The 25688-nt window shown below is 39.6% G+C and overlaps 1 protein-coding gene across 1 annotated transcript in view; it reads left to right on the forward strand.

Moving 5' to 3' along the window:
- The window catches only part of adgrv1 (adhesion G protein-coupled receptor V1), a 566067-nt gene that overhangs the window by 205767 nt on the left and 334612 nt on the right, over positions 1-25688 (forward strand). Inside the window, 8 exon segments of the mRNA XM_060841343.1 lie at positions 605-827; positions 5724-5928; positions 6284-6430; positions 10952-11207; positions 14308-14510; positions 16681-16857; positions 20895-21077; positions 23509-23688. Of these exon segments, the coding sequence (XP_060697326.1) occupies positions 605-827; positions 5724-5928; positions 6284-6430; positions 10952-11207; positions 14308-14510; positions 16681-16857; positions 20895-21077; positions 23509-23688 (1574 nt within the window).

Here is a 25688-nt window from a genome sequence, read left to right on the forward strand (position 1 = left end):
ATGAATAAGTTAGGCACTTCTAATGCCAGTGAGCTCTGTCCCTACATTCCAAGTTTGTATCTCTTGCGGTAGATGGTGACCTGGAAGATCAGAAAATGCTTATTCCCAACCTGTTTGCACCTAATTTTGTTAGATAGCCATGAAGCCTAATAATAATTACTGAATGATGATCATTATCACATTCATAAACATAATCAAACAATATACTGCTGGTTGTAATCTAGTTAAGTTGGAATTTGATCAGCTAAAATACATATGAAGTGCTAACTTGTACTAATGCTTTCAGTAATTGAACTTCAAGTATTCTCCATCTCATTACTAATTATCAGAATATAATACAACCGCTAACAGTTTTCTCAGGTTTTGGAGTTTTATATCAGAAGACCAGTGTTAAGCTTTGGAATGCAGTAGTGTTGTTTCTGAACTTGATTCAAGATGTTTGTTGAAATGAGATTGAGGACTCTCAATTATTGCCAGTCCCAGAAATGGGGTGGAGTTTGTCCTCCAAGTGGTGCACACTGAATGTTCTGCTGTATTGCAACTTCAAAGTGCTTTTATTTTTGATCAGTTGAACAGATTATGCAGATACCAATTTTTTTTTCAGTTCATCTCCTGCTGACTGGTGAAAGTCGGTCACTCCTCTACAAATGGAACTCAGCAACCAGTCAATTTACATCAGTGCTGGAACTTCCTGCAGCAAATTATATGGTTCCTGTCACTGTACCTTCATTTAATGGAACCAAAACCCTCATCGCTTCAGCAGGTGATTCGGAATCCTGGGTATATGAGCTAGTTTCTGTATCTAACCAATCCGATTTTATTCCAGGGTAAGAATTTCTGATTTGCTTATGCTTTTTAAAATTTATTTTATTTGAAAGAAATGCGTATTTTTCTCCTTAAAATAAACGAGAGGAGCAAATCTTGATATGACCGGAATTCACTGACCAAATCATTTTCGGGGCTAGGTGAATATATATTCCTGGACATAAAAATGCAAAGATTTGTGGTGGTATTATGTAATGCTAGATCTGTGCATCTTTCCCATTGCTTTGTGACTTCCAAGGTTTCCAAAGAGAGCTGGATGGAGTGGTCTGTGTCAATAAAAGATGTAGGAAAGTTCAAAAAGAGTTGAAGGAAATTTCTGACCATGTCACTGCATTATCTCAAAGTTCATACAAAAAGTTCCCAGATGCCATATTAAATTTTGCATCTGTTCTGACTATACATCAGTGGCTTTGGGAGAGGCTAATAGCGAGGTAGCGAGGTCTGAAAATATGATTTCCACTTTCATAGTCCAGCCCTCCCTTTGAATGTTGTGACCTGGAAACTCTGATAACGCATTGCTGTACCTCTCAACCACTTCTCAGCATCTCCATTACCTTGGTGTTTCCAGACTGCTTGGCCAAAAACTTCAGTTTCTGAGACAAATTCTCCAGCTTGTCACTTATTTGCTTTCTTAAGCTCAACCAGACTGTTTGCAACATTGCTGTTTTATTTAACCATGAGCTTAGTTTTGACTGTGCACTCTCTTCATGGCAAAGACTACTGCCTTCACCTTTATAGCACCATCCAGTCTTATCTACCTCAGTTCAGTCACTGCCAAAACTCTCAAATAAGCCAATGGACATACAAAGAGAAGGCATAGACCATCAGGCCCTTGAACTTGATCTGCTTGAAACCTTAGATCCACAACGCTGCCCACCCTGATATCCTTCCATCCTCTTGCTCACCAAGAATCTACATACCTTTGCTTTAAAAAAATTCAAAGACTCTGCTTCCACTATTTTGTATTCACAAGGAGAGTTTCTAAGATTCATGGTAAAATGTTGGCAGCTCCAACAACATTCAAGAAGCTTGACACCACCCAACATGAAGAAACCCATTTGGTTGCCATGTGTCCACTAACATTCACTTCTTCCACCACTGACACAATGTGTACCATCTGCAAGATGTGGTGCAGCAATTCACCAAGGCCTCTTACACTGCATTTTTCAAACTCACTCCACTGGCATTGAGAAAAACCCAGAGAGCAGATACATGGGAACACCACTACCACCTTTGTGTTTCCCTTGAAGCTATTCACCATTCGAGGCAATGATGCCAACATCCCAATAATGTATCAGAAGAAATAAAATGGTCTCTCCTATATCTTGTATAACTGAAACATAACTGCCTTTCTTTTGTATTCAATTCTTCTTGCAATATATGACATTCATGATACATGATCTTCGTTTTCCTAATTACTTGGAGTTTATGCATGCTAGCCTTTTGTGATTCAAAAACTTGGCCACACGTTGAAGATCCCACTGCATCTTCAACCTCTGCAATCTCTCACCATTTAGATATTATGCTTTTTCTTTTGTTCTTCCTGCCAAAATGGACATTACATTTTTTTGTAGCCTCAAAGTTTTTTTTTCCACCTTGGAGTTAGCTATTCTAATTCTTTGCTGGCTGCTTCCATTCTCAATCCTGGCAAAGTTAATCTTATCGAATGTCTGTATCCTATTCAGTGTCAGTTCCACTCATTCATAGAGTCATAAAGTCATGTAGCATGGAAACAGACCCTTCCATCCAACCAGTCCATGCCAAACATAATCCCAAGCTAAACTAGTCCCACCTGCCTGCTCCTGGCCCATATCCCTCCAAACCTATCCAATTCATGCATCTATCCAAAAGTCTTTTAAAAGTTGTAATTGTACCAGTTCTCAGTAAGTTCTTTCTACACCCGAGTCACCCTCTGTGTAAAACATTTGCATCACATGTCCCTTTTAAATCTCTCTTCTCTCATCTTAAAAATATGCCCCCAATCTTGAAATCTGTCACCCTAGAGAAAAGACAACTACTATTAACTCTATTTATGCTTTTAATTATTTAATATACTTCAATCAGGTTGCCTCTCAACCTCCTACGCTCCAGTAAAAAAAGGTCCAAGCCTATCCAGCCTTTCTGTATATCTCAAACCTTCCAAGCCTGGCAATATCCTGGTCGATCTCTTCTGAATCCTCTCCAGTTTGGTAATATCCTTCCTATAGCTGAGTGGCCAAAACTGGACTCAGTACTCCTTAAGAGGTCTCACCAATGTCCTGTACAATCTTAACATGACGTCCCAACTCCTATACACATAGGACTGTGCAATGAAAGCAAGCATACCAAACACCCTTTTAACTACCCTGTCTATATGAGATGCAAACTTCAAAGAACTATATACCTTGCACCCCTTTATCTCTCTGTTTCATAGCACTACCCAAAACCCTACCATTAACTGGATAAGCCCTATCCTTGTTTGTTGTATCAAAATGCAATACCTCACATTTATCCAGATTGAACTCCAATTTTTAGCTCATTGGGACCATTTAATCAAGTTTCCTTTGTAATCTTAGAAAACCTTCTTCACTGTCTACTCTGCCACCAAACTTATAAACAATGCCTTCTATTTTCTCATCCAAATCATTTATATAAATGACAAACAAAAGAGGGCCCAGAACCAATTCCTGTGGAACACCACTCTTACTGTAGAGGATTACCAAACTAATTCCAGGATGGTGGAACTGTCCTATGAGGTGAGATTCAGGAGTCTGGACCTGTCTTATGTTGAGTTGAGATGAGTGAGAGGAATCTGATTGAAATGTACAAAATTCTCAAAATTCAGTTCTCTTGCCTGGGGTAGTGTGATGGTCAGAGGTGTCTAGAACCAAGGAACAGAATAACATTAGAACAGGAGTAAGGCACTCAGTCCCTCAAGCCTGCTTGATCAAGGCTGATCATTCACCCAAGGGCCATTCTTTTGTTCTATCCCCATATCCCTGATATTGTAAGTACCCAGAAATCTATCAATCTCTGGCTTGAACATATTCAAGGACTGACCTTCCATTACACTCTGTGATAGGGGAATTTCTAGGAAGGGCTTATGCTCGAAACGTCGAATTCTCTATTCCTGAGATGCTGCCTGGCCTGCTGTGCTTTGACCAGCAACACATTTGCAGCTGTGATCTCCAGCATCTGCAGACCTCATTTTTTACTCGAATTTCTAGGATTCACTACTCTCTGAACAAAGAAGTTACTCGTCAGTACTCTGTAGGCTTTGCTGCTACTCTAACATTGTGTACCCTGGTTCTGGACACCTCTGACCATCACACTACCCCAGGCAAGGTAACTGACTTGTGAGAATTTTGTAAATTTCAATTAGATTATCTCTTGTTCTTCTGAACTTGAGATAATACAGGTCCAGTCTCCTCAATCTCACTTCACTGGATAGTTCCACCATCTTGGAATTAGTCTGGTGATCCTCTGCTGTAAGAATTAGCTAAAGGGCCACACCTGTACATAATACTCCCAATGCAGTCTTACCAAGGTTCCACGCAATTGAAGCCTGGCATCTTTACACCAGTATTCAAACCTGTACACACTCTTGTGATAAGGTCATCATGCAGTTCCGAAGAAGAGTCATACTGGACTCGAAATTTTAACTCTCTTTCTCTCTGCAGAATGCAGCCAAACATGCTAAGTTTTTCCAACATTTCTTGCTTTTATTAAAGATCTGGTACAATTTTTCTCCTTAATTCATTGCTGCACCTGTATGTTCATTTTCAGTGACTTAAGAACAAAAATACATAGATTTCTTTGGACATCAACATTTCCCAATCTCTCATCATTTAATAAATACTCTGCATCTCTTTTCCTCCTACCAAAGTAGATAACAACATACTTATTCATTTTATTTTCTATCAGCCATGCTCTTGCTCATTCATTCAGCTTGTCTAAAACAGCTTCAAAGCTTCTTTGTATCCTCCTCACAACTCTCATTCTCTCCAAGCTTTGCATTATCTGCCAAACTTCGTGCCTGTATCCTCTGCAGTGAAGACCGATGCAATCGTAAAAATGGCACTCAATGATATCTTTATTTAAAGGTGAAGAGGATAGATTGGGGTTAGTTACTTCATTGATTTCCGACGCACAAAAGTGAGCACGATTGCATTGAGAAATGGTTTGCCTGGCTGCCAAAATTGAAACCCATCAACAGCTTTTATTGAGGTCAGGCTTCATACTTAAATTCAAACTTATATCTACAGTTTTTATGATACCTGTCTAACATCTACATAATTGAAAATTGCAATGATATGGTCATAGCTTGACAAAACAATTATTCCTTGAGCCCTTTAGCAATGTCTAACCTGTACATTCTTAATTATTGTCTTTTATCACTGGTCATTCTTGCTTTTGAGTGAGATGATTGTGTTCATTCCAAGACTGAGCAAATAATATAGGATGACACTCAGTGCAATTGTGAGGGAATCCTGCTTCATTAAAGGTAGTGTCTTTCAGCGAGGAGATTGTAAATCCAAGTTTCAATTTCCAGTTCAGATGCAAATGGCTATGTGGCATTGCATTATTTGAGTAAGAGGTCACTCTGATATACAATTCAATATTTGGCCCTTTAACCAATACCCACAGTTGGTAGACCAGCTGTTTGCTATCCTTCTTATTTGTAGGATCTTGACAAATGCACATTTGATGTGCTGCCTTACCTGTGACAATTGCTCTTGCAAAGAAACTCTACATGTGAGGTGTTTGTGACTAGCTGAGCACTCGAACACTGCTATATAGAGAAAGTTATTTGTTGTTAAAAACTGAGTTGTATTTTACAGTGCTGTTAAATTGCTACTGTTCTTGCAGTATTAATGTAAATATTAATGACAATATGCTGTCACTTATTAAATTAATAGGTCTGGTGAACTCATATTTGAACCTGGGGATAAAGATGCTGTGATTGCCATAAGTATTCTTGATGATGATATACCAGAAGATGATGAGACTTTTGCAGTAAGGCTTACAAATGCAAAAGGAGGAGCTGAAATTGGTTCCAATGATCAAGTAACTATCGTCATCCAGTCGAATGATGATGCACATGGGATAATTGGTTTTGTGCAGGTACTCATTTTCATACTTATTTGATTTATCAATAAATATTCTTCAGTGTTATTAAAACAGTTCTGAGGCATTTTATATGTCTCGAGTTCCAGAGTTGTATTTTTATTATGAAAAGATTATTTGTTCGAGCCTGAACTTAAAGTAACAGTAATCCAACATCCAAATAGAATTATGAAGAGGCAATTTTATTATTATTGACAACACTGATCAAAATTGTTTATGTATTGCAAGTGTAAAATAAATAGGTTTTTTTGTAAGTAAACTTATGATTAAATGGCAAGAAGATGACGCAGTAGTTTAAAAAAAATTCTGAACTTCATTCAAAGTTTAGGGTATGTTTTTCTTCCTCTCTCAGAGTTCATTGTCCAAGCAAGCAGAAGAATTAGAACAAAATAATGAGGTCACTCTGAGCATTGAACGGCTGCGTGGAACACAGAGAGTTGTGACTGTACAGTGGACAGTCAGTGGACACATCAATGACATCTTTCCAACTTCTGGAGTGGTAAAGATATTCTACTATTTTAAAAAAATCTCTTGATCTGTTTCCATGTCACCAAAATCTGTGGATTTTGACGTCTAAGGGATTTAGATTTTACTTCTATTAATAGAGTCATAGAGATGTACAGCATGGAAACAGACCCTTTGGTCCACCCGTCCATGCTGACCAGATATCCCAACCCAATCAAGCCCCACCTGCCAGCACCCCGCCCATATCCCTCCAAACCCTTCCTATCCATATACCCATCCAAATGCCTCTTACATGTTGCAATTGTACCAGCCTTCACCACTTCCTTTGGCAGCTCATTTCATACCCGTACCACCCTCTGTGTGAAAAGGTTGCACCATAGGTCTTTTGTATCTTTCCCCTCTCACCCTAAATCTATGTCCTCTAGTTCAGGACTCCCAGACCCCAGGGAAAAGACTTTGCTGTTTACCCTATCCTTCAAAAATAACTGGGCTAAAACTTATTATTTTCCACTCTCTTTTTTTGGCAATTACAACAACTTTTGTGCTTTGGGCAACCAGAAAATACTTTATAGTGTAACCCATTTTATTTCCACTGGATATTGCAGTAGTCATTCTGGTGTTGATCACAGTCTACATAAGCAGTGAAATTTAAATTGCCCTTCTCATTTCCCTTTTCTAAACTTGAACTGGTATTATCCAGCTCTGGAACAGGTGGGGATCTCAAACATATTATCAGGATCCAATTGAAGGTGAAGCTTTTAAGTTTATACAATAGCTACCCTGCACTTCTCTTCAGAATAAGTAATGCCAGGTTCATCAGTCTTGCTTCATAATTCAGATGCCTTTAACTAGGTCATCTATTTAGTCACCCAAGGGCTGCATATCCTTACTGTAGCACAGCAACCTAAATTGTATACATGACATTTGTATGGTTATAGTGGTATTTTCCACAGATTCTGTTACCTCTCAGGATTCTTGCTGTACCTCTCTGGCTACAGTTTTCAAGAACTGGTAATTTTCCCTTACAATTGTCAACAAAATACTCGTTACTATTTACAGTGAGCTGTCTACCAACCATAATCCCTCTGCCTATTATCTCAGGTTAACTGGTTTAAATTGCCTGTTTATTTCCCCGTATTCATTGTTTTGCATTAGTCCACATTAATTGCCCTTCGAGTTATGAATCTGCTTTCCCAGCACTTTTTTGCCAGATGTCTGAAATAATAACAAAGTTCCAGAAGTAATCAGGAGTCAGGCATCAGCCAGAGCTGCTAAGTCTTATCAGTACATTCAGTTTTTATTTTTAAATTTAATGCTTTATTTGTTCTTAAAATATTCTATATTCATGGTTATATGACTCTACTTTCAAGGCACTATGCACCTGCACCCCTAGGCCTCTTTGTTCTGCAAAACGTTTCTTTTTATTTCTCATTTCTTTTGTCCTGCAGCTTGGAGAAAGGCCATTCGGCCCAAACTGGTCTGTGCAGACCAAAGTGGCAATCCATGCTAACCCCATTTCCCTACACTCGGTCCGTTTCCTTCTAAACCTTTCCGAACCATGTATTTATCCACACATCTTTTAAACGTTGAAAATGTACCTGCCTCAACTACTTCTGCTGGTAGCTTATTCCTAAACGTTGATAATGTACCTGCCTCAACCACTTCTGCTGGTAGCAACATCCTCTGTTTAAGAAAGTTCCCCCTCAGGTTCCCTTTTTTCCCACCTAAACTTAATCTAATGCCCTCTAGTCCTCAATTCCAACTCTCGGAAAAAGACTGAGTATACTGTTACGACATGGGGTCAACCCTCCTGCATAACTTAAAACCAGCAACACAGAAAAGATTTATCCCTTGCAGTAATCTATAAAAATTTGAGTGGCCAAAAACTATTTAAAGTAAAAATTAACAACTTTATTTCTTAAAGTATAACAGAGAATAATTAACCAACAACTATGTACAAATCCTGACTCTAACCTATCTTTTGCCTCTCTCCTATAATACTAGTCTGATCAAACTCCCAATAAGATTTACAAAACAACACTTCTTATCTCAAGACCAGGCAGCTTTCGGTTCTTCTATTTGGATCCTCCTGTGTCTTCTTTTCTTCTTCTTAGGAATTTCTGTGTCACAGGTTACTGATCGAAAACGTACCTTTTAAGGGAGCTATTTTTCAAGCAGTCTGTTACATGCTGAGGCTTTACAGTTCTCCTCTCAACTGTTCAATTTACCTCTGGTTTTATACCCCCAAAGCATTGGATTGTGTCATTGGCTTTTAAGGTTGTCAATATACTAAATTCAAACTAGACTGGAGTTTGGTATTTTTGGGGGTATAATTTAAAGTGATTAGCTGAATTCAAATTTGTTTTTGTCTTCAGGCAACGAGCTAATTGAATTGTTTGGCCAAGTGTTACATTCTTACCTTCTTGACAACACTTGGTGCTGTTTCCAGTAGTTTTGCAGCTCTTCGTTCTCTTAAAGTACACCCACATCTTCATAACAACATTCACCCTATCCATGCTTCTCATGATCTTATACACTGCTATAAGATCCCCCCTCGGTTTCCTATGCTCGAAAGAAAAAGGTCTTAGCTTGTCCAACCCCTCCCTACAACTCAAACCTTTGAGTCCTGGCAACGTCCTTGTAAACTTCTTCTGCACTGTTTGTAGTTTAATAACATCCTTCTTATAGTAATGAGACCAAATGTGGCTTCACGAATGTCCTGTGCAACTGCAACATAACTTCCCAACTTCTATACTCAATGCACTGACTGATGAAGGCCAATGAGTCAAAAGCTTTCTTCAGTGTGTCAAGGGCATCGCCATTAACTGTATAAGTCCTGCATGGTTTGCTTTATCAAAATGCAACACCTCACACTTATCTAAATTAAGCTCCATCTGCCACTTCTTGGCCCACTGGCCAATCTGATCATGATTAAAAATTGATCTTATTTTTTAACACATTTCTATAATATTGTGAAAATAGCTCTTTAGTTATCAAAATGCATCATAAGATGAACAGGAGTTATTTTTAAACTTATGGTATCAATAGAATGTTGCCGGATCTGTTTTCAATCAACATAAACTATTTTGGCAAAACAGTTCCCACTGAAAAATTCCACACCCAGGAGATACCATTCAGGCATTAGACACATTTGTAAGGTTTTCATAATTTGAATCCTGGTTTTACAAAAGGTCTCTAAAAGGTGTCAGTATGTAGAAATGCAGCTTTTGTGACAATTGATCTACGCTCACAGAAATACATGGCTGGCAGAGCTTAACACGAAATGTTGACTTTATTTTTCCAGCTACGGGTGAGTCCACTCTAACATCAATATGACCCAATGATTCATCTCACTTTAGCTTTGTTAACTTCATCTGTAAGGCCTTTATCAGTATAAATCTGACAATGTTGTTTGTCCCTTAGCTGATAACTTCAAGCCTTCTCCAACAGTCTTTGTTTTCTATAACATTTTAGTTTGTCCTCAAATTTATCTGTTGACATGAAAGCTTAATGGTTATGAGAACTTCTTTTAGCTCTGTTCTAAGATAGTTCTACAGATGTACTATTGCTGCAAAACTTTCCTGTTGCACTCTTGGAGTTGCTTTCTTTGCTTGTGGTTCCTTTCTGGTATAAGAATCACCTCCAGACTCACCATCGCTACCTGCACTTTTGTCTTATAGTGGAATCAATATTCAAACTTGCCAATTCTCTGCTTGCATGTCCTGCACCATTTTATTCATTAGATTTCTCTGTCACCTGGATGTGGATCATTCACATTATGACTACGCAGCCCTTGATCATTCACAATCTTTTCTTTATATACATGAACATTTCAGATGTAAGTTGGCTCATTTATTTCTATCACTTGTTCATGTTTTGAGATTTTCCGATCAATTCCAGTTAATCACAAGGAAGGAAGCTTAATGGTTTGATAACTGCTGTCTTATGAGCAGGACCTATTACTAAAGGAAAGCTTTTACATTCCCCATGATTTTACTTTGCACTAAATCGCTGAATTAAATTCCGTCTCAGATTTCTTTATATGTTGGTCATGTTCTGTATTTCTGAAGGAGCTGGGGATTGGATTTCCTGACTAGAAATGCTGAACTCAACACTAATGACTGTGATTGCCACTTCTTTGAAATATCTGGGCCAATGCCTCAGAGCTCTCTGAATTGTCTCCAACACTTCCACTTTGATGAGAGGCCATCTCCCTGCATGTTGGGAAGATTTCCTTTCCTTAAAAACATTGGTGAAACCAGTTAGCTTTCTATAATATTCTGACAATTTATTTCTTGCTTTCCCTACTATTGGCTTCAGGAACAGTATTGCATATATTTTCATCAAACAGAAATGAACATGAAGCACTGTCACCAGATGTATCCTTCTGTAGTAATGTTGGCCTGACTGACTCTCGTGTATTGGATGAGAGGTCACAGATCAGATAACAGCTATGAGCTGGCAATACTCAATTTGTTTGTTTGGTGTTGAAGTGTTTCATAATTCATCTTCAAATTTATACTCTATGTTTGATTAATACGGCCCAATATTACAGTTCACTTTTGCAGACGGTCAAGCTCTCACTACAATTACACTTACCGTATTGGCTGACAAAGTCCCAGAAGGAGCTGAGATTGTAACTATAACTCTTATGAATGTCACCACAATGGATGTGCAAGAACAAGCAAAAGGAGCAACTATTGACTTGAATAAAAGAAACGCTGTATTGACTATCCTTCCTAATGATTCCCCATATGGCGTGGTTGGCTGGGATGTAAGCTCACGCCATGTCTTTGTGCAGGAGCCAGAATGTAAGTTTTGTTTTCGGTATTTGGGATTAATTATTGTTTGGTAATCGTTGAATATTTGGCACATTGGTCATTTGTAATTAAACTGAAGTTCATCAAAGAAGGAACTCTGCTGTCCTTAACTTGTCTGGCTTGAATGTGACTCCAGACCCAAAGCAATATGGTTAACTCATAAATGCCCTCTGAAATGGTCTGGCAAGCCAGTCAGTTTCACAAAGAAATGAAATGGAGGGACTTCTGGGCATTGATGTAGGGACCGGAAATAAAAATCCTAAAGCCATCTCTGTTAATTCTGCGAAATCCTTCTTATTAATATCTGGAGGCTTGTACTAAAAGTGAGTGAACTTTTCCAAGCTAGTCCAGGAGCAGCCTGACACTGTCATTATCAAAGAATCAAACCTCACAGGTAATTTCCCAGAGACTTGCCATCACCATCCTGTTCTACCATGAGGACAGGCCTACCACACGTGGTGGCACAGTGCTATACATTGAGGAGGGAGTTCACTGCGAATTCTCAACAGTGACCTAGAACTCCGTGCAGTCTCATGGCATCATTGTCAAGGAACTTCTTGCTGATTACAAATTACACCCTGTCACCCACCAGCTCTGGTGAATGAGTACTGTTTAGCAACTGAGAGTGATAAGGGCACTGAATGTACTCTGGGTGGAAATGAAGTAAGTAACCACCAAAAGGGAAAACTTATTTGACCCTATCATCATGCAGATTCATCTGTCGCTATTCCAGCAAGGAAGAAGGATTGTAGAAAGGGAATAAATCAACCATGGTAAACTGGGAATGTTGAGAATAGCATCAAATTGAGAAAAAAAATTAAATCTGGCAAAGATCAGTAGTAAGTCAGAGGATTGGAAAAGCTTTAAAAAAGACAATCAAAATGACGAAAAAAAGGGAGAAGTTAAAATTTGAGAGTAAACTTGCAGGTAATGTCAAGAAGGACCGCAAGAGCTTCTTTAAATATGTAAAAAAGGAAGAGGAATATCAAACAGAACACCGCCCTCTTTGAGAATGTGGCTATGGAAGTAATAATGGGTTGCCAGGAAATGGCAGAGAAGTTGAATAAATACTTTGCATCAGTCTATGTTGTTGAAGAGGCTTGTAGAATTCAAAAATCACTAAATAATCACGGGGCAAAAGGAGAAGAGGAAATAAATACAATCACTATCACTTGAGACAATGTGTTAGGGTAACTAATGGGGCTAAAGATTGTAAGTCTTATAGACCTGATGGGATGCATCCTCAAATATTAAAAGAAAGTAGCTCTAGGGTTAGTAATGTGCTGGTAGTAACCGCCCAGGTGTCCTTATTTTCCAGAAAAATCCCACACGATTGGAAAGCTGCCAATGTAATATTTTCATTTGAAAAGGGAAGGAAATAAAGAAAAGAACTAGTTAACATCATATCTGTTATTGCAAAAATATTAGAATTTATTACAGAGAATGCAATAGCAAAGCATTTAAAATTACATAACACGATCAAACTGAGTCAGTATGAAGTGGAATTCATGCTTGACAAATTTATTAGAATTCTTTGAGCAGGTAGCAAGGCAGGTAGATAAAGAAGAAACATGGGATGTAATGTCTTTGGATTTTTGGAAGGCATTGATAAATTACCACAAATAACAGCCCATGGTTTTGAAGGTGATATGTTAGCATGGATAGAGGATTGAAGAAGACAGAGAATTGGGATTGGGGTGGTGGCAACCTGTAACTAGTAAGCACCACAGGGATTACCCTAGGTACAATAATTATTTACAAAAACTTTCACCCACCGATGCTGCCAGATCTGCTGAATTTCTCCAGCAATTTCTGTTCTTATTAATTTCAGATCTCAGCATCTGCGTTTCTTTGTTTTATTATTTACAACATGTACTAGTAACCTGAGGAAAATAAATTTACTATTACCAAATTTGTGAATAACACAAAAATGAGTGTGTAGGCAAACAGTGAGGATGACAGATGAGGATGAGTCTGCAAAAGAATGTAGCTGAAAAATGTGTTGCTGGAAAAATGCAGCAGGTCAGGCAGCATCCAAGGAGCAGGAGAATCGATGTCTCGGGCATAAGCCCTTCATCAGGAAGAAGGGCTTATGCCCAAAATGTCGATTCTCCTGCTCCTTGAATGCTGTCTGACCTGCCGCGCTTTTCCAGCAACATATTTTTCAGCTCTGATCTCCAGCATCTGCAGTCCTCACTTTCTCCTAGCAAAGGAATGTAGGCAGGTGAAGTGAATGCGCAAAAAACATGGCAAATGGAATATAATGTGGGAGAATGTGAGATAATGTAACTTGATAGGAAGAACAGAAAAGCTGCATATTATTTAAATGGAGAAAGACTGCAGAAAGCTACAGAATAATGGATTTGTTGTTCTCACCCATGAATTACAAAACAATTAGTGCCAAGTACAGCAGGTAATAGGGAAGGTAAATGGAATGTTGATCTTTAATACAAAGGGAATGGAGGATAGATGTAGGGAGGTTTTGCTAAAGCTAAATAAGGAACTAGTCAGACCACAGCTAGAATACTTTGAACAGTTTTGGGCCTCATATCTAAGGAAAGATATAGTGTCATTGGAGACAGTCCAGAGAAGGTTGTGGCTAATACTATGAATAGAGGCACTATCTTATGAGGAGAGGTTGAGTAGTTTAGGTTGGTACTCATTGGAGTTTAGAAAGATGAAGAAGTAACCTTATTGAAACATACAAAATTCTTGGATGACTTAACAGAGTAGATGCGCAAACATTGTTTCCTCTTGTGAGAGAGTCTAGGACGTATAGGTGTAGTTTCAGAACAAGGAGTGGCACATTTTAGAGATGAAAAGTTTTTTTTCTCTCAGAAGGTGGTGAATCTATGCTCTATCTCCATTGCATGGGGCTGTTGAGATTGGGTTGCTGAGTATATTCAAGGCTGAGATGAACAGATTCTAGACTTTGTAAAATGTGTGACAGCAAATAACATGCTTATTTTAGTCCTCTGCTGATTTCTATATTCATTGAGAGTACTACAGTACAACTTTACCCAATATTGAGATTAAATCATTTTGATAACCACACATTTAAGTTCTAAGTTTTTGTTTTGTGTTTTTACAGTCGACGCAATTAATATCATTTTAAGAATTATTCGTGAACAAGGATTTGTGGGAGATGTTACTGTCCAGTACAGTACCAAACCAAATCTTTTGGTCCTACCTGTTAATCAAGCAACTGCAAACCAGGACTACATTGAACAACAGGGCACAACAATTATAAAGGAGAATGATACACAAGCTTTGATTAGATTTACAATCCTATCTGTAAGTTAAAGAGAGCGGATGATATAAATATATCTATTTTGGAAGTGGTTACTAGTTGTGCTTTGTATATAATACTCATGGTAATGTAATAGTGGATAACTCTATTGTGGAGAATTAAGGCAAAAACTTCATATGCTCACTGATAATTCTTTTCATCAATGTATTAGCCAACTTTGGATTGATAATGAGAGAATACACGGCTTGGGAATTAGTTTTGGACTGTAAAAGGGAGCTGATTTCTGGTAGCAGGGAACCTAAGAGATTTGAACGTATCCTGAATCTGATTTCTACCTGTGGCTGATAAGGTGGGGTCAGCGTTGGTGAGCAGGAGTCAGCATTTGCAGGCTGCCAGACCCCAGTAAAATGGTTTCGAGTAAATTAATTTGGGGATGGAGAGTGGCAGGATCAGATATTCCTTAACTGAATGTGGGGCATTCTGCTTCTTCACAAATAACCTTGTTTAAAAAATGTACTTTTTTTTTGAAAAAGAAGAATTTTTGGCTCATTTCTTTCCATAAGCTCTTGTTTGCAGACTGGGGACAATGCAAGATTTGGTCATAGTACAATTAAAATTACATCAGGATAGATACTGACTGCCATTTAAATTGTATCCTGTCACAGCAACAAGGGGGTATTTGTGCGAGAAGACAGCGAAGTGAAAGGGGTGCTGAATAAAAACAGGTCTAATCCACCATCTAATTCACAACCCTGCAAAGACTGGGTTTCTGTACTTAACTAAAAATAATAATAATTACAACAAGTAGACCCTAACCCCAGGTGTACAACCATAAAACGTTGACACATACCTTTACTGGATAAAACTTGAACACCCGTACACATACATACAGAAAGAAAAAAACATGAGTGCCATAGATGGACTGTAAGATTTGGAATGCAGTTCAATGGTTTCTGTCCATAGGATTCACTGAGGTGATCCTTTTGGCTCATAAGGACATGTTGATCCTTGATCTTCCTTCTTCAGGGATATTCCTTTAACTTGCAGGAGGTGCAGGGAGACTGATGCAGGTTCATAAAGGTCACTGATGTTTTTGTTAAAAGTCACAGCTTATAGTTATTGGCAAGGGGAACTAAACTGGTTGTCTGAAAGTTTGAGATGTTTTCTGTGCCACAGTGTAAGACCAGTTTTTTTTTCTTTCTGAAGGTCTGATGGGCTCTGACCTGAACGTCCAGTGAATGGGAGACCAACCACATTTGTTGGCCATTGTTAGTCATTGATAACTGGTCATCATTTCACAAACTAATCAACTCCTTGTTGCTGGCCAAATTTCCATGTGTATCCAATCCTCTTGGCTCCAGCTCAACTCTAAAAAGGCATTCCCTACTGCTTGAACAAACAGCAGTGAAAACAGCACTTACAATATGCATCATTGTTTTTTTAGAAGTGCAACAATCCTTCAATAATCCTTGGCTTTTAAACCAATCCTTTACCTAATTGTGTTGCACTCAGAAATACAGAAAAATAAAAATATGGCCTTCACACATTTAATAAAAATCAAAAGGAGATATGAACAGAATCTTTGGAAAGATTATTTGAATTTATGATGTATACATAAAAGGGAACAATGTGCAGATATGCAGGTAGGTTAGAGAATTGGAAATGAGTAGATAGTTTAAATGAATAAGCTGGAGTTGATACAGGTATCATGGATTAGATAACATTCAGTTGTTTCATTTCTCTCTGAGGGTTGGAGCACTGACCTTGTAAACCAGGGATCCAGAGTCTGATTCTCAGAGGGGCCTGTCATATCCCTGCTGCCTTCAATATCAACACAAATAAATGTTTAAAGAGCTGTTGCAGTGCAATGGTAGTGTCCCTGTTTCTGAGCCAGGATACCCAGGTTCAAGTCTGGGTTATATAATCTCTAAACAGCTTGATTAAAACTATTGAGTGTCACTTTTTAGGCTTTTGTGGCAGAGTGCTAGTGTCCCTGCCTCTGAACTAGAAAGCCTGGGTTCATGCTCCAGACCTAATACCACCTCTGAAAAGGTTGGTGCAAAAATATCTAATGTCACTTTTATAGCTCGATAGATTGAAAAGTAGTGTGTTTGATTCAAGTTAATCTTGTTATGCTGTCACAGCACTAGTTTTGACCTTTATAATAAACACGTTGTTTGGATCTTATGAAAAATGATATTTCTTATTTGATAGGATAGCATTCCTGAATTGCATGAAAGCTTTCTAGTTAACATTAGCAGTGTCAAAGTGGCTGATACTGGACCTGGAAGACAACCCAGTTTGAAACTGGGTTCAGGAATGGAATTCGCAGAAATAACAATTGAAGAGAATGATAACCCCAGAGGAATCGTCCAGTTCAATGTGACAAGGGTAGGATTCTTTATTTGATATGGAGATAAAGTGTACTTTTTTATTGAAATACTGCAATTAAAGTATTTGAACCTTATTCTCGAATTATATGCTATTATTATTGTCTCAGAATGGTCATATTTTGGACCAATTTTTATTTTTTGTCAGTTACATTGATCTGCAGGCATTCCATCTGAAATAAACAGAGGGTTAAATGTAATAGATTCTGAAACTAAAGACAGAGAGTACAGTGCATGTCCATTGACTGTGTCCCAAGAAAGAAGACAACATTTTACAGCCTTCTATTTAAATGCCTTCTGTATTCAGTTAGTGCTAACCACATTGTTGATTGGCTGGATATTTCAGTAGGAGGTGATATTGGATTGCAAGCATCAGCTAAAATTTGCTGATAGTTCTTTCAAGGAAGTAAATGCAGCAAGTGAATCTGACCTCTGAAGCAAAATATAATGGCACAACCCGGGGTCTTGTGGCACAGTAATAGCGTCCCTACCTTGATTGGAATGTCCAGGTTCAAGACCACTTGCCTGTGGTAAGAAAATCCTCAGCATGTTGAGGACATTCAGGTACACCTCTCATGGGGTACCTGGCTAAATCTCCCAGTCTCGTAAACTGCACTATGGAGCAGGCTCCCACCACCTCCTCTCTGGATTCAGGGCCTACACTGAAATCTAGTGGGAGGGAGAGAAAGGAGAAGACCTATTGAGGACACTTTAATGGCACAAGTGGCATATGGAGGCTTTTGATTGTATGAATTTAATTGTTTTGGCCCTATATCTGTTTGCTTGAGTCTTTGTGTAGCCATGGTGTCTAGCCTCCTGTCCAAACAGGATGTACCATGGATCAGTGTTTGTATTGAGAGCTGCTTGTAGCTTAGGGAAGATGATGAGTGAGGCATATATAGGACATTGGACTTTGCAGACACCATTGCCCCTCCTCTTACAAGAGCTCCATTCTTTCGTTAGCCTCTTACGTCCAAAAGTGTTGGCGTGAAGGAGGTGGTCAGCGATGCCTGAGGCAGGGAGCTGTGCAGAATATAAGGAGCAAATGTATTAGAAAGCCTGCATGTCAGTGACCTGTATAATGCTTGTGTATAATGATGTTTCCTTTCAAAGAGCCTCATATTGGTGGGTCTTGCAGCTCTCCTCCTCACAAGTTGTGACACTTAGCCCACCCATTCCAATTAAGGTCACAGCCATTTGTTTTCTCATATTTACTTTTGGATGTAGCAAAATGGAAGGTGGTAGTGAACACCCTTTGACCTGTGACATCAGCCTTGTCCTCCACTTGTTGCTCAGGCCTCGGACATCCATGGTCTTCCATGAACCCCAAGGATTTTGTACTTCCTTAGACCTCACCCACCAGTCGATATGAGTCCTCCCCAACCACTTTTCTGAACCTCCCCCTCACTGCCCATGACATATGAGGTGACCATGCCAAAGGTGTGATCATTCACTGTCTCTACCACCAAGTTGAAGCCAGGGTGCTCCTAACCATGAACAAAATCCCCTCCTCAATGACTCCCTTAGCATCTATGCTTTACTGTACAGTATATACCCTTATAACTGCAGTTGCTCCCTTTCCCAATAACCACCATCCCCCTTCACTCCAACTTGTATCCCCCAATACAAACAAATGGGCTCTTGAGTCCCCTTCCCATGGAAGTGGTTACCCCTGTTGTTGTCCAACCTCTCCCCTGGTTTCTGTGGACAGACCTGACCAACCAATGTCACCTGCCCCTTTGAACGACATGGCCAGACAACCCAGAATGAGAAGTGATGAGACCCCTGTCTAATACCTGTACATCTCCCTGACCACATCAGCCCTACACCCAACTCTGGTTACTATGGAGCCACAGGACTAACTGTGACCAACTCAATGGACTCCCTGCCCGAAAACACCCTGACCAGACATTTGACAATGTTCAGATTCGAAACACCCTGACCAGACACTTGACAATATTCAGACCCTTGGTCTGTTATCAGAGGCTGTCCTTGACTTACAATGCTGTGATGACCCATATCCTCTGCCCCTATCCCCACCCAACCATCTGACTTTCCAAAAAGAGTTAGATAGATTCTTGCTAAGCAAGGTGGTGAAAAGTGGGCAGAAATGTGGAGTAATCAGATTGACTAAGAGCAGGCTTGAGCGACTGAGTGGCCTACTTGTCATAATTTGAAAGCTCATATAAAATCAAGTTGACGTATGCTCAGCACAATTCTTCAAGGAGGTACCTGGAATGGTGATGGGCATGGTAGAAATGAAAGGTTCAACAGATATCGCACAGAAATTACTGGATAAGTATGAAATGGAGGGAAAGGTTAACAACTGAAGGGAAAGCTGGCTAGAAGTGTGGTAATTGAACAGAAGTTACAGACATTTCTGCATGTGGAAGAAAGTCACTGTACTTTATAATGTTTGATTCTGGGTCTGTTCCTGTTCGCTATGCTCATTAATGGGGAAGGAGAGAGGAAATGGTTTTCAAATTTGCAATTTTTTAACCATTAATGGTAGCATTGTAGATAAATGAAAGGACTAAAGAAAGTTGCAGGCAGAGGGTGGAACTCTGTCAGTGAAAGTGAGTTAGCATAAAAAACAGTCATATATTTTGAATGGGGATAATGAGGTGATTTAAAACAAAACTGTGGAATGTGGGTGTTGCTGGCTAGCATTTATTGCCTCTCCCTAGTTGCCCTTAAGAAGATGGTGATGAACTGCCATCTTGAACTAGTCCATGTCATAGTCATAGAGATGTACAGGATGGAAACAGACCCTTTAATCTAACTTGTCCATGCTGAGCAGATATCATAAATTAATCTAGTCCCATTTGCTAGCATTTGATGTCCCCCTAGACCCTTCCTATTCATATTCCCATCCAGTTGCCTTTTGAATGTTGTGATTGGACCAGCCTCCACCACCACCTCTGGCAGCTCATTCCACACACACACTACCCTGTGCATGAAAATTTTGCTCCTTACATCTGTGGAGTTCCAAATTTTGACCCAGTGACACTGAAGGAATGGCAATATATTTCCAATTAGGATGGTGAGTGGCTTGGAGAGGAACTTGGTATCGGTGATGTTCCTGTGTATCTGCTGCCCTTGTCCTTCTAGATGGAAGTGGATGTGGGTTTGGAAGATGCCTTCTCAGGAGCATTGGTGAATTTCTGAATTGCATTCCTATCACCTCTGGACCTGGAAGATTCTGCTTGCAGATTCTAATCTTCCAGTATAGGACCATTGCAGTACTCTATAAAGAGAAAAGAATGTTGAATAGTGGAGCATTTGGCAACTTTCTGGGCTGGCTTCAAACAGCTTGAGGGTTGTTTTTTTGTAAATCCAGCGTTGCGTTTGTGACTAGCAGTGAAATAAAATGAGAGCTAGTGTTGTAACCTTTTGCTAAATTCAAAATTGGGAAGGCAGCTTAATTTAGTGCTGGTTTTTGGCTCTCTCACAGACAGCACTATGACAATAATGGTGTGCTTTGAGACCTCAATTAAAACAAGGGACTCTATGCCATTTCCATTTACACTTGGGAAATTAGATCCCAGACTCCACTTAAATGAACACATATAAGGACCCTGATGCAATTTAAAACCACAGCCAAATAACACTCAGACTATCCATGCAGACATGTATAAACTTATTGGAGACCACTTCAGTTGTTGAAGATGGGTGCTCTTTTTCAATAATTTGAAGAGGCCAGAAAAAGTATGGTTGCTGTTCCTGGGTCCCTAGAAACATTTGACAACCCAAACAGTTTAAAGATTTTTCAGGTAGTCATGTAGAAGTTTGTGACGTTGTAAAATCTATTTCGACAAGACGTTGACATTTCTGAGGTATTGTTCATAAGTCTGTGACACTAAGATATACCTCAATAGTTTGGCTTGACACCAAATAAAATTTGAAATTTTACAGCATATACTATACATTCCCACATAAGATGGTGGGTTAATGCAAAAAGCTTTCCAATTCTATGTAGTTTTTAGCATGTGATGGTGAAATTTAATTAGATAATGTTGATTTCTGTCAAATCTGCAGGATGAAACTGGTGCAGTTGTTGCTTATGAGGTGGCCCCTCCAAGAAATCTTCTCCAGTTAGTAGTGATCAGAAGCTCCGGTACATTTGGAGAGATAAATGTAGCTTGGGAAGCACGGCCTGGAAGTGCCAATTTCTCAGATTTCACACCATCTTACGGAAGCCTTACCTTCCCTGATGGAAGGGTAAGTTATTTTGATTTACACGGTTTACAGAGAAATCACATCACAGAAACGGGTTGTTTAGTCTAACCTGTCCAATTTCATGTTTATCTTTCACACAAACAATCATCCTAACCTCATGTCCTGCTGGAATATGTCTTTATCTCTTCTTTCTTCATCCGTCTGTTTAACCTATTTTGCTGAAACATTGTGATGAGAGTAGGATTCAGTTTTGCTGGAATCTGAAAATAGATAATAATGGGTTGGTACACCCAACCTGATGTAAAACAGTTGTGGCGTATAAAAGGTGGTTGATCCATGACGAGCTATTTTCTGACTACTGATATTGAATATTTTTGCTGTTGTATTCCTGCTTCAGGCGCTATTTTTCAGGCTGCACTCTACAGCTTGTCAACACTGCCAGAAAACAATAACCTTCAGCCCTCTGTCCTAAATCTCTTCAGACTTTATATTTATTTCTCTTCCCAATAGGTAGTATCCCATAGTATTTATGCAGCAGTATAATTGTTCTTCTTTTATTTCTTAACTATAACCAAGTAGATTCTGTCCTTCATCTTTCAAAGACCTCCTCTCCTTCAAGCATTGTAATACTTTCCTGAATCAATACTGCAGTCTTCCTTTTTTCTTTCCTATCGTTCGTAGATAGAGTCATAGAGTCACAGAGATGTACAGCACGGAAACAGACCCTTCAGACCAACCCGTCCATGCCGACCAGATATCGCAACCCAATCTAGTCCCATCTGCCAGCACCCGGCACATATCCCTTCAAACCCATCCAGATGCCTTTTAAATGTTGCAATTGTACTACATTGTGTGCCTCCACCACTTCTTCTGACAGCTCGTTCCATACACATACCACCCTCTGCATGAAAAGGTTTCCTCTTAGTTCCCTTGTATGTCTTTCCCCTCTTATCCTAAGCCTATGCCCTCTAGTTTTGGACTTCCCCACTCCAGGGAAGAGACTTTGTCTATTTATCCTATCCACGCCCCTCATGATTTTATAAACCTCCATAAGGTCACCCGTCAGCCTCTAACGCTCCAGGGAAAACAGTCCCAGCCTAGTCAACCTCTCCCTAAAGCTCAATTCCTCCAACCCTGGCAACATCCTTGTAAATGTTTTCTGAACCCTTGTGGAGTACCACCTGATGAAGGACCACAACCACCTGATGAAGGAGTAGCGCACCGAAAGCTCGTGCTTCCAATTAAACCTGTTGGAAGATAACCTGGTGTTGTATGATTTTTAGCTTTGTACACCCCAGTCCAATACTGGCTTCTCTAAATCAGTTTCTGAATGCTTTCATGTTTCACAACATCCTTCCAACAGGAAGGAGACCAGAATTGCATGCAGTATTCCAAAAGTGGCCGAAACAATGGCCTGTAAAACTGCAACATGACCTCCCAACTCCTGTACTCAATACTCTCACCAATAAAGGAAAGCATACCAAATGCCTTCTTCACTTTCCTATCTCCTGTGACTCCACTTTCAAGGAGCTATGAACATGCACTCCAAGGTCTTTGTTCAGCAACACTCCCTAGGACCTTACCATTACGTGTATAAGTCCTGCTAAGATTTCCTTTCCCAAAATGCAACTCCTCACATTTATCTAAATTAAACTCTATCTGCCACTTCTCAGCCCATTGGCCCACCGGATCAAGATCCCGTTATAATCTGAGGTAACCTTCTTTGTTGTCTACTGCACCTCCAATTTTGGTGAGATCTGCAAACTTATCAACTATACCTCTTATGCTCACATTCAAATTATTTATACAAATGATGAAAAGTTGTTGACCCAGCACTGATCCTTGTGGCGCTCCACTGGGCACAGGCCTCCAGTGTGAAAAACAACCCTCCGTCTTGCTAACCAGTTTCCCATGGGGAGCCTTGTCGAACTATATGTCCAGTCCTCAGCCCTGTGTGTTTTTGAGCCAGGTCTCCTTCATCAGCATAAAATCATACTTGTCTCTACTATCTATACCTGCGTTTTGCTTTATTCAATGTGGGATGTCAATGTTGCTGGCAGGCGAGCATTTATTACCCATCCTAAGCTGCCCTTGAGAAGGTGGTAGTGAGCTGCCTTCTTGAACCACTGGAGCCCCCATATGCTCTCTGTGTTCCTATACATAGATTATAAATTGAATTTAAACCTTATTGCATTCCTCCTTAGCTTTATTCTAACTAATGAAATAGTATTTTCTTTGTTAGTGCTGTCTCTCCTAGTTCCTTGCTTCTCCTGTCTAATGTAATCTCAAGGCTCTCATTCCTTGACAAGTTTCTTTAAATCTTCTGCAACAGAACTAACAAAACAGTTTATGATGTTATTCTTACATGTATTCTGACAAAAATGATTTTCTGCTCATAAGCTTTACTAACTTCAAATTCACAAAATGTAAACTCTGAGAATGTTGTATAATTTCATTATCCCATTTTTTGTAGTCTTCTACTGTCCTAGAGATCATTATAGTGGATGATAACTTGACAGAATTTCTGGAGACGTTCACTGTTAGCCTGACCCAAGTGACAGGAGGTGCCAAAATGGGAGACGATATTATAGCTACCATCAACATTCCAAACAATGATTCACCTGTTGGTGTGTTTCAGTTTGGGGAACAATCTGTGAGTAACCTTTTCCCTTTTTCTCAATCTTTCTTATGTCTCACATTCAGTAGTTACATGTTTTTAAAGAATCTGAGAAAGGATGGTCATCTCCAAAGTTAAGAAAAAAGTTTATTTGCTTGCATGTCAAATATCTCAATATCACAATTACATTGAGTTGGGATGGAAGGAGGGGAGTGAAATTAATTTCGAATGGTAGAGCAAAATAAACTGAAGTCAGACCTTTTTACACACAATGTCCTAAAATTCTTTTCTTTCAAGTCAATGGGGTGACGTGGTAGCTCAGCGATTAGCACTGCTGCCTCATAGTACCAGGGTCCCAGGTTCGCTTCCAACCTTAGGCGACTGTCTGTGTGGAGTTTGCATATTCTCCCTGTGTTTGTGTGGGTTTCCTCCCACGGTCCAAAAACATACAGGTCAGGTGAATTGGCCATGCTAAATTGCCTAATAGTGTTAGGTGCATCATTCAGAGGGAAAATGGGACTGGGTGGGTTACTCTTCGGAGGGTCAGTGTGGACTGGTTGCTCCTGTTTCCATGCTGTAGGGAATCTAGTCTCAATCCAACTGGGTTTAAAATAGGCTAATAATATGTTACAAAAACTGAAAAAACCGTGGATGCTGTAAATAAAGAATAATATTTTTACATGTGCTTTGGATTTTAAACAAACATTGTCAAATATTGTGCATGATTTTAATAAAATTGAAATAATTACACACAAATAAAGTTTTAGCAAGTTTGGAAAGATTTCCTGAAGTAGTTATCTCATTAACAAAATAGCTTTTGAGAATGTTATCGTGATCTGCAGTAATTTTTAAAAAATTGTCAATAAGAATGACTAGATTCTTTGGTGGTTATTTTAATATCTGGCCATTTGAGTTGGGGTGATACTACTGTGGCTATCTTCTGGAGGCCCAATGGGGTTAAGACTTACTTATCTTCCTGTTCCTCTGAGGGGAAACTCACCAAAAATCACATTCTGGGAGCTGCTGGTAACTATCACTGGTAACTGTGGCTAATGGCAGGACTGCATTATGATGGAGGTCGTGGATAAACAATGGAACAGAGATCAGCCCTGATCTTACTGAATGGCACAGAAGTCCTGAGGTGCTGAATGGTCTACTTCTTCTCTGAAATTGTATGTTTGCGTGAGCTACAGGAACAATACGAGTAGCAGGTTCATTGAGGACACATTGACTTGGTGGATGCTGGTGCAGGGTTTGATTTGTTGTTTGCAGGTGGGGATCTCACTCAAGCTGTCTTTATTCCCACTGTATGGGTGCTTCTCTTGGACAAGGAGAGAGCCTTCCCATCGCCAGATCCAAGGCAAATCCTTGGCTATTTCTTGTGCTAGGCCTGGTGACATTAGAAAAGCACAGCAGTTCAGGCAGCATCCGAGGAGCAGGAAAATCGACATTTCGGGCAAAGCTCTTCATCACGAATATAGGCAGAGTGCTTGAAGAATAGAGAGGGCTCCACCCTTCAGGCACTCTCTGTATTCCTGATGAAGAGCTTTGCCCGAAACGTCGATTTTCCTGCTCCTTGGATGCTGCCTGAACTGCTGTGCTTTTCCAGTACCAGTCTAATCCAGAATCTGGTTTCCAGCACGTGCAGTCATTGTTTTTACCTGGTGACATGAGAACCCAAAGGTAACAGGATGAGGCCCTTAACTGGCCGCTTTGAAGCCTCAATTGGCCAAGGGTCAGGAAATCTGTCCTCTAACCTTCCTGTCTTGAACTTCATTGGAGAAAGTTATTGCCACTCTGCATTTCTGACTACAGCCTTCCTGCAAACCCATCTTCTAGTGTGGGGAGGGGGCATTAAGTTCCACCAATATAATTAGAATGCCCCAGTTTTACTGAATTGAATTGAATTTATTGTAATATGTACCGTGGCACAGTGAAAAGCTTTGCCTTGTAAGCAGTACAGGCAGATCACAAAGTTAAATAGCATAAATAAGTAAATAATAGGTAAACAGCGCAAAAACAAAAACACGGGTACA

This window comes from Hemiscyllium ocellatum, chromosome 2, assembly GCF_020745735.1.
Source record: "Hemiscyllium ocellatum isolate sHemOce1 chromosome 2, sHemOce1.pat.X.cur, whole genome shotgun sequence".
Classification (NCBI taxonomy): Eukaryota; Metazoa; Chordata; class Chondrichthyes; order Orectolobiformes; family Hemiscylliidae; genus Hemiscyllium; species Hemiscyllium ocellatum.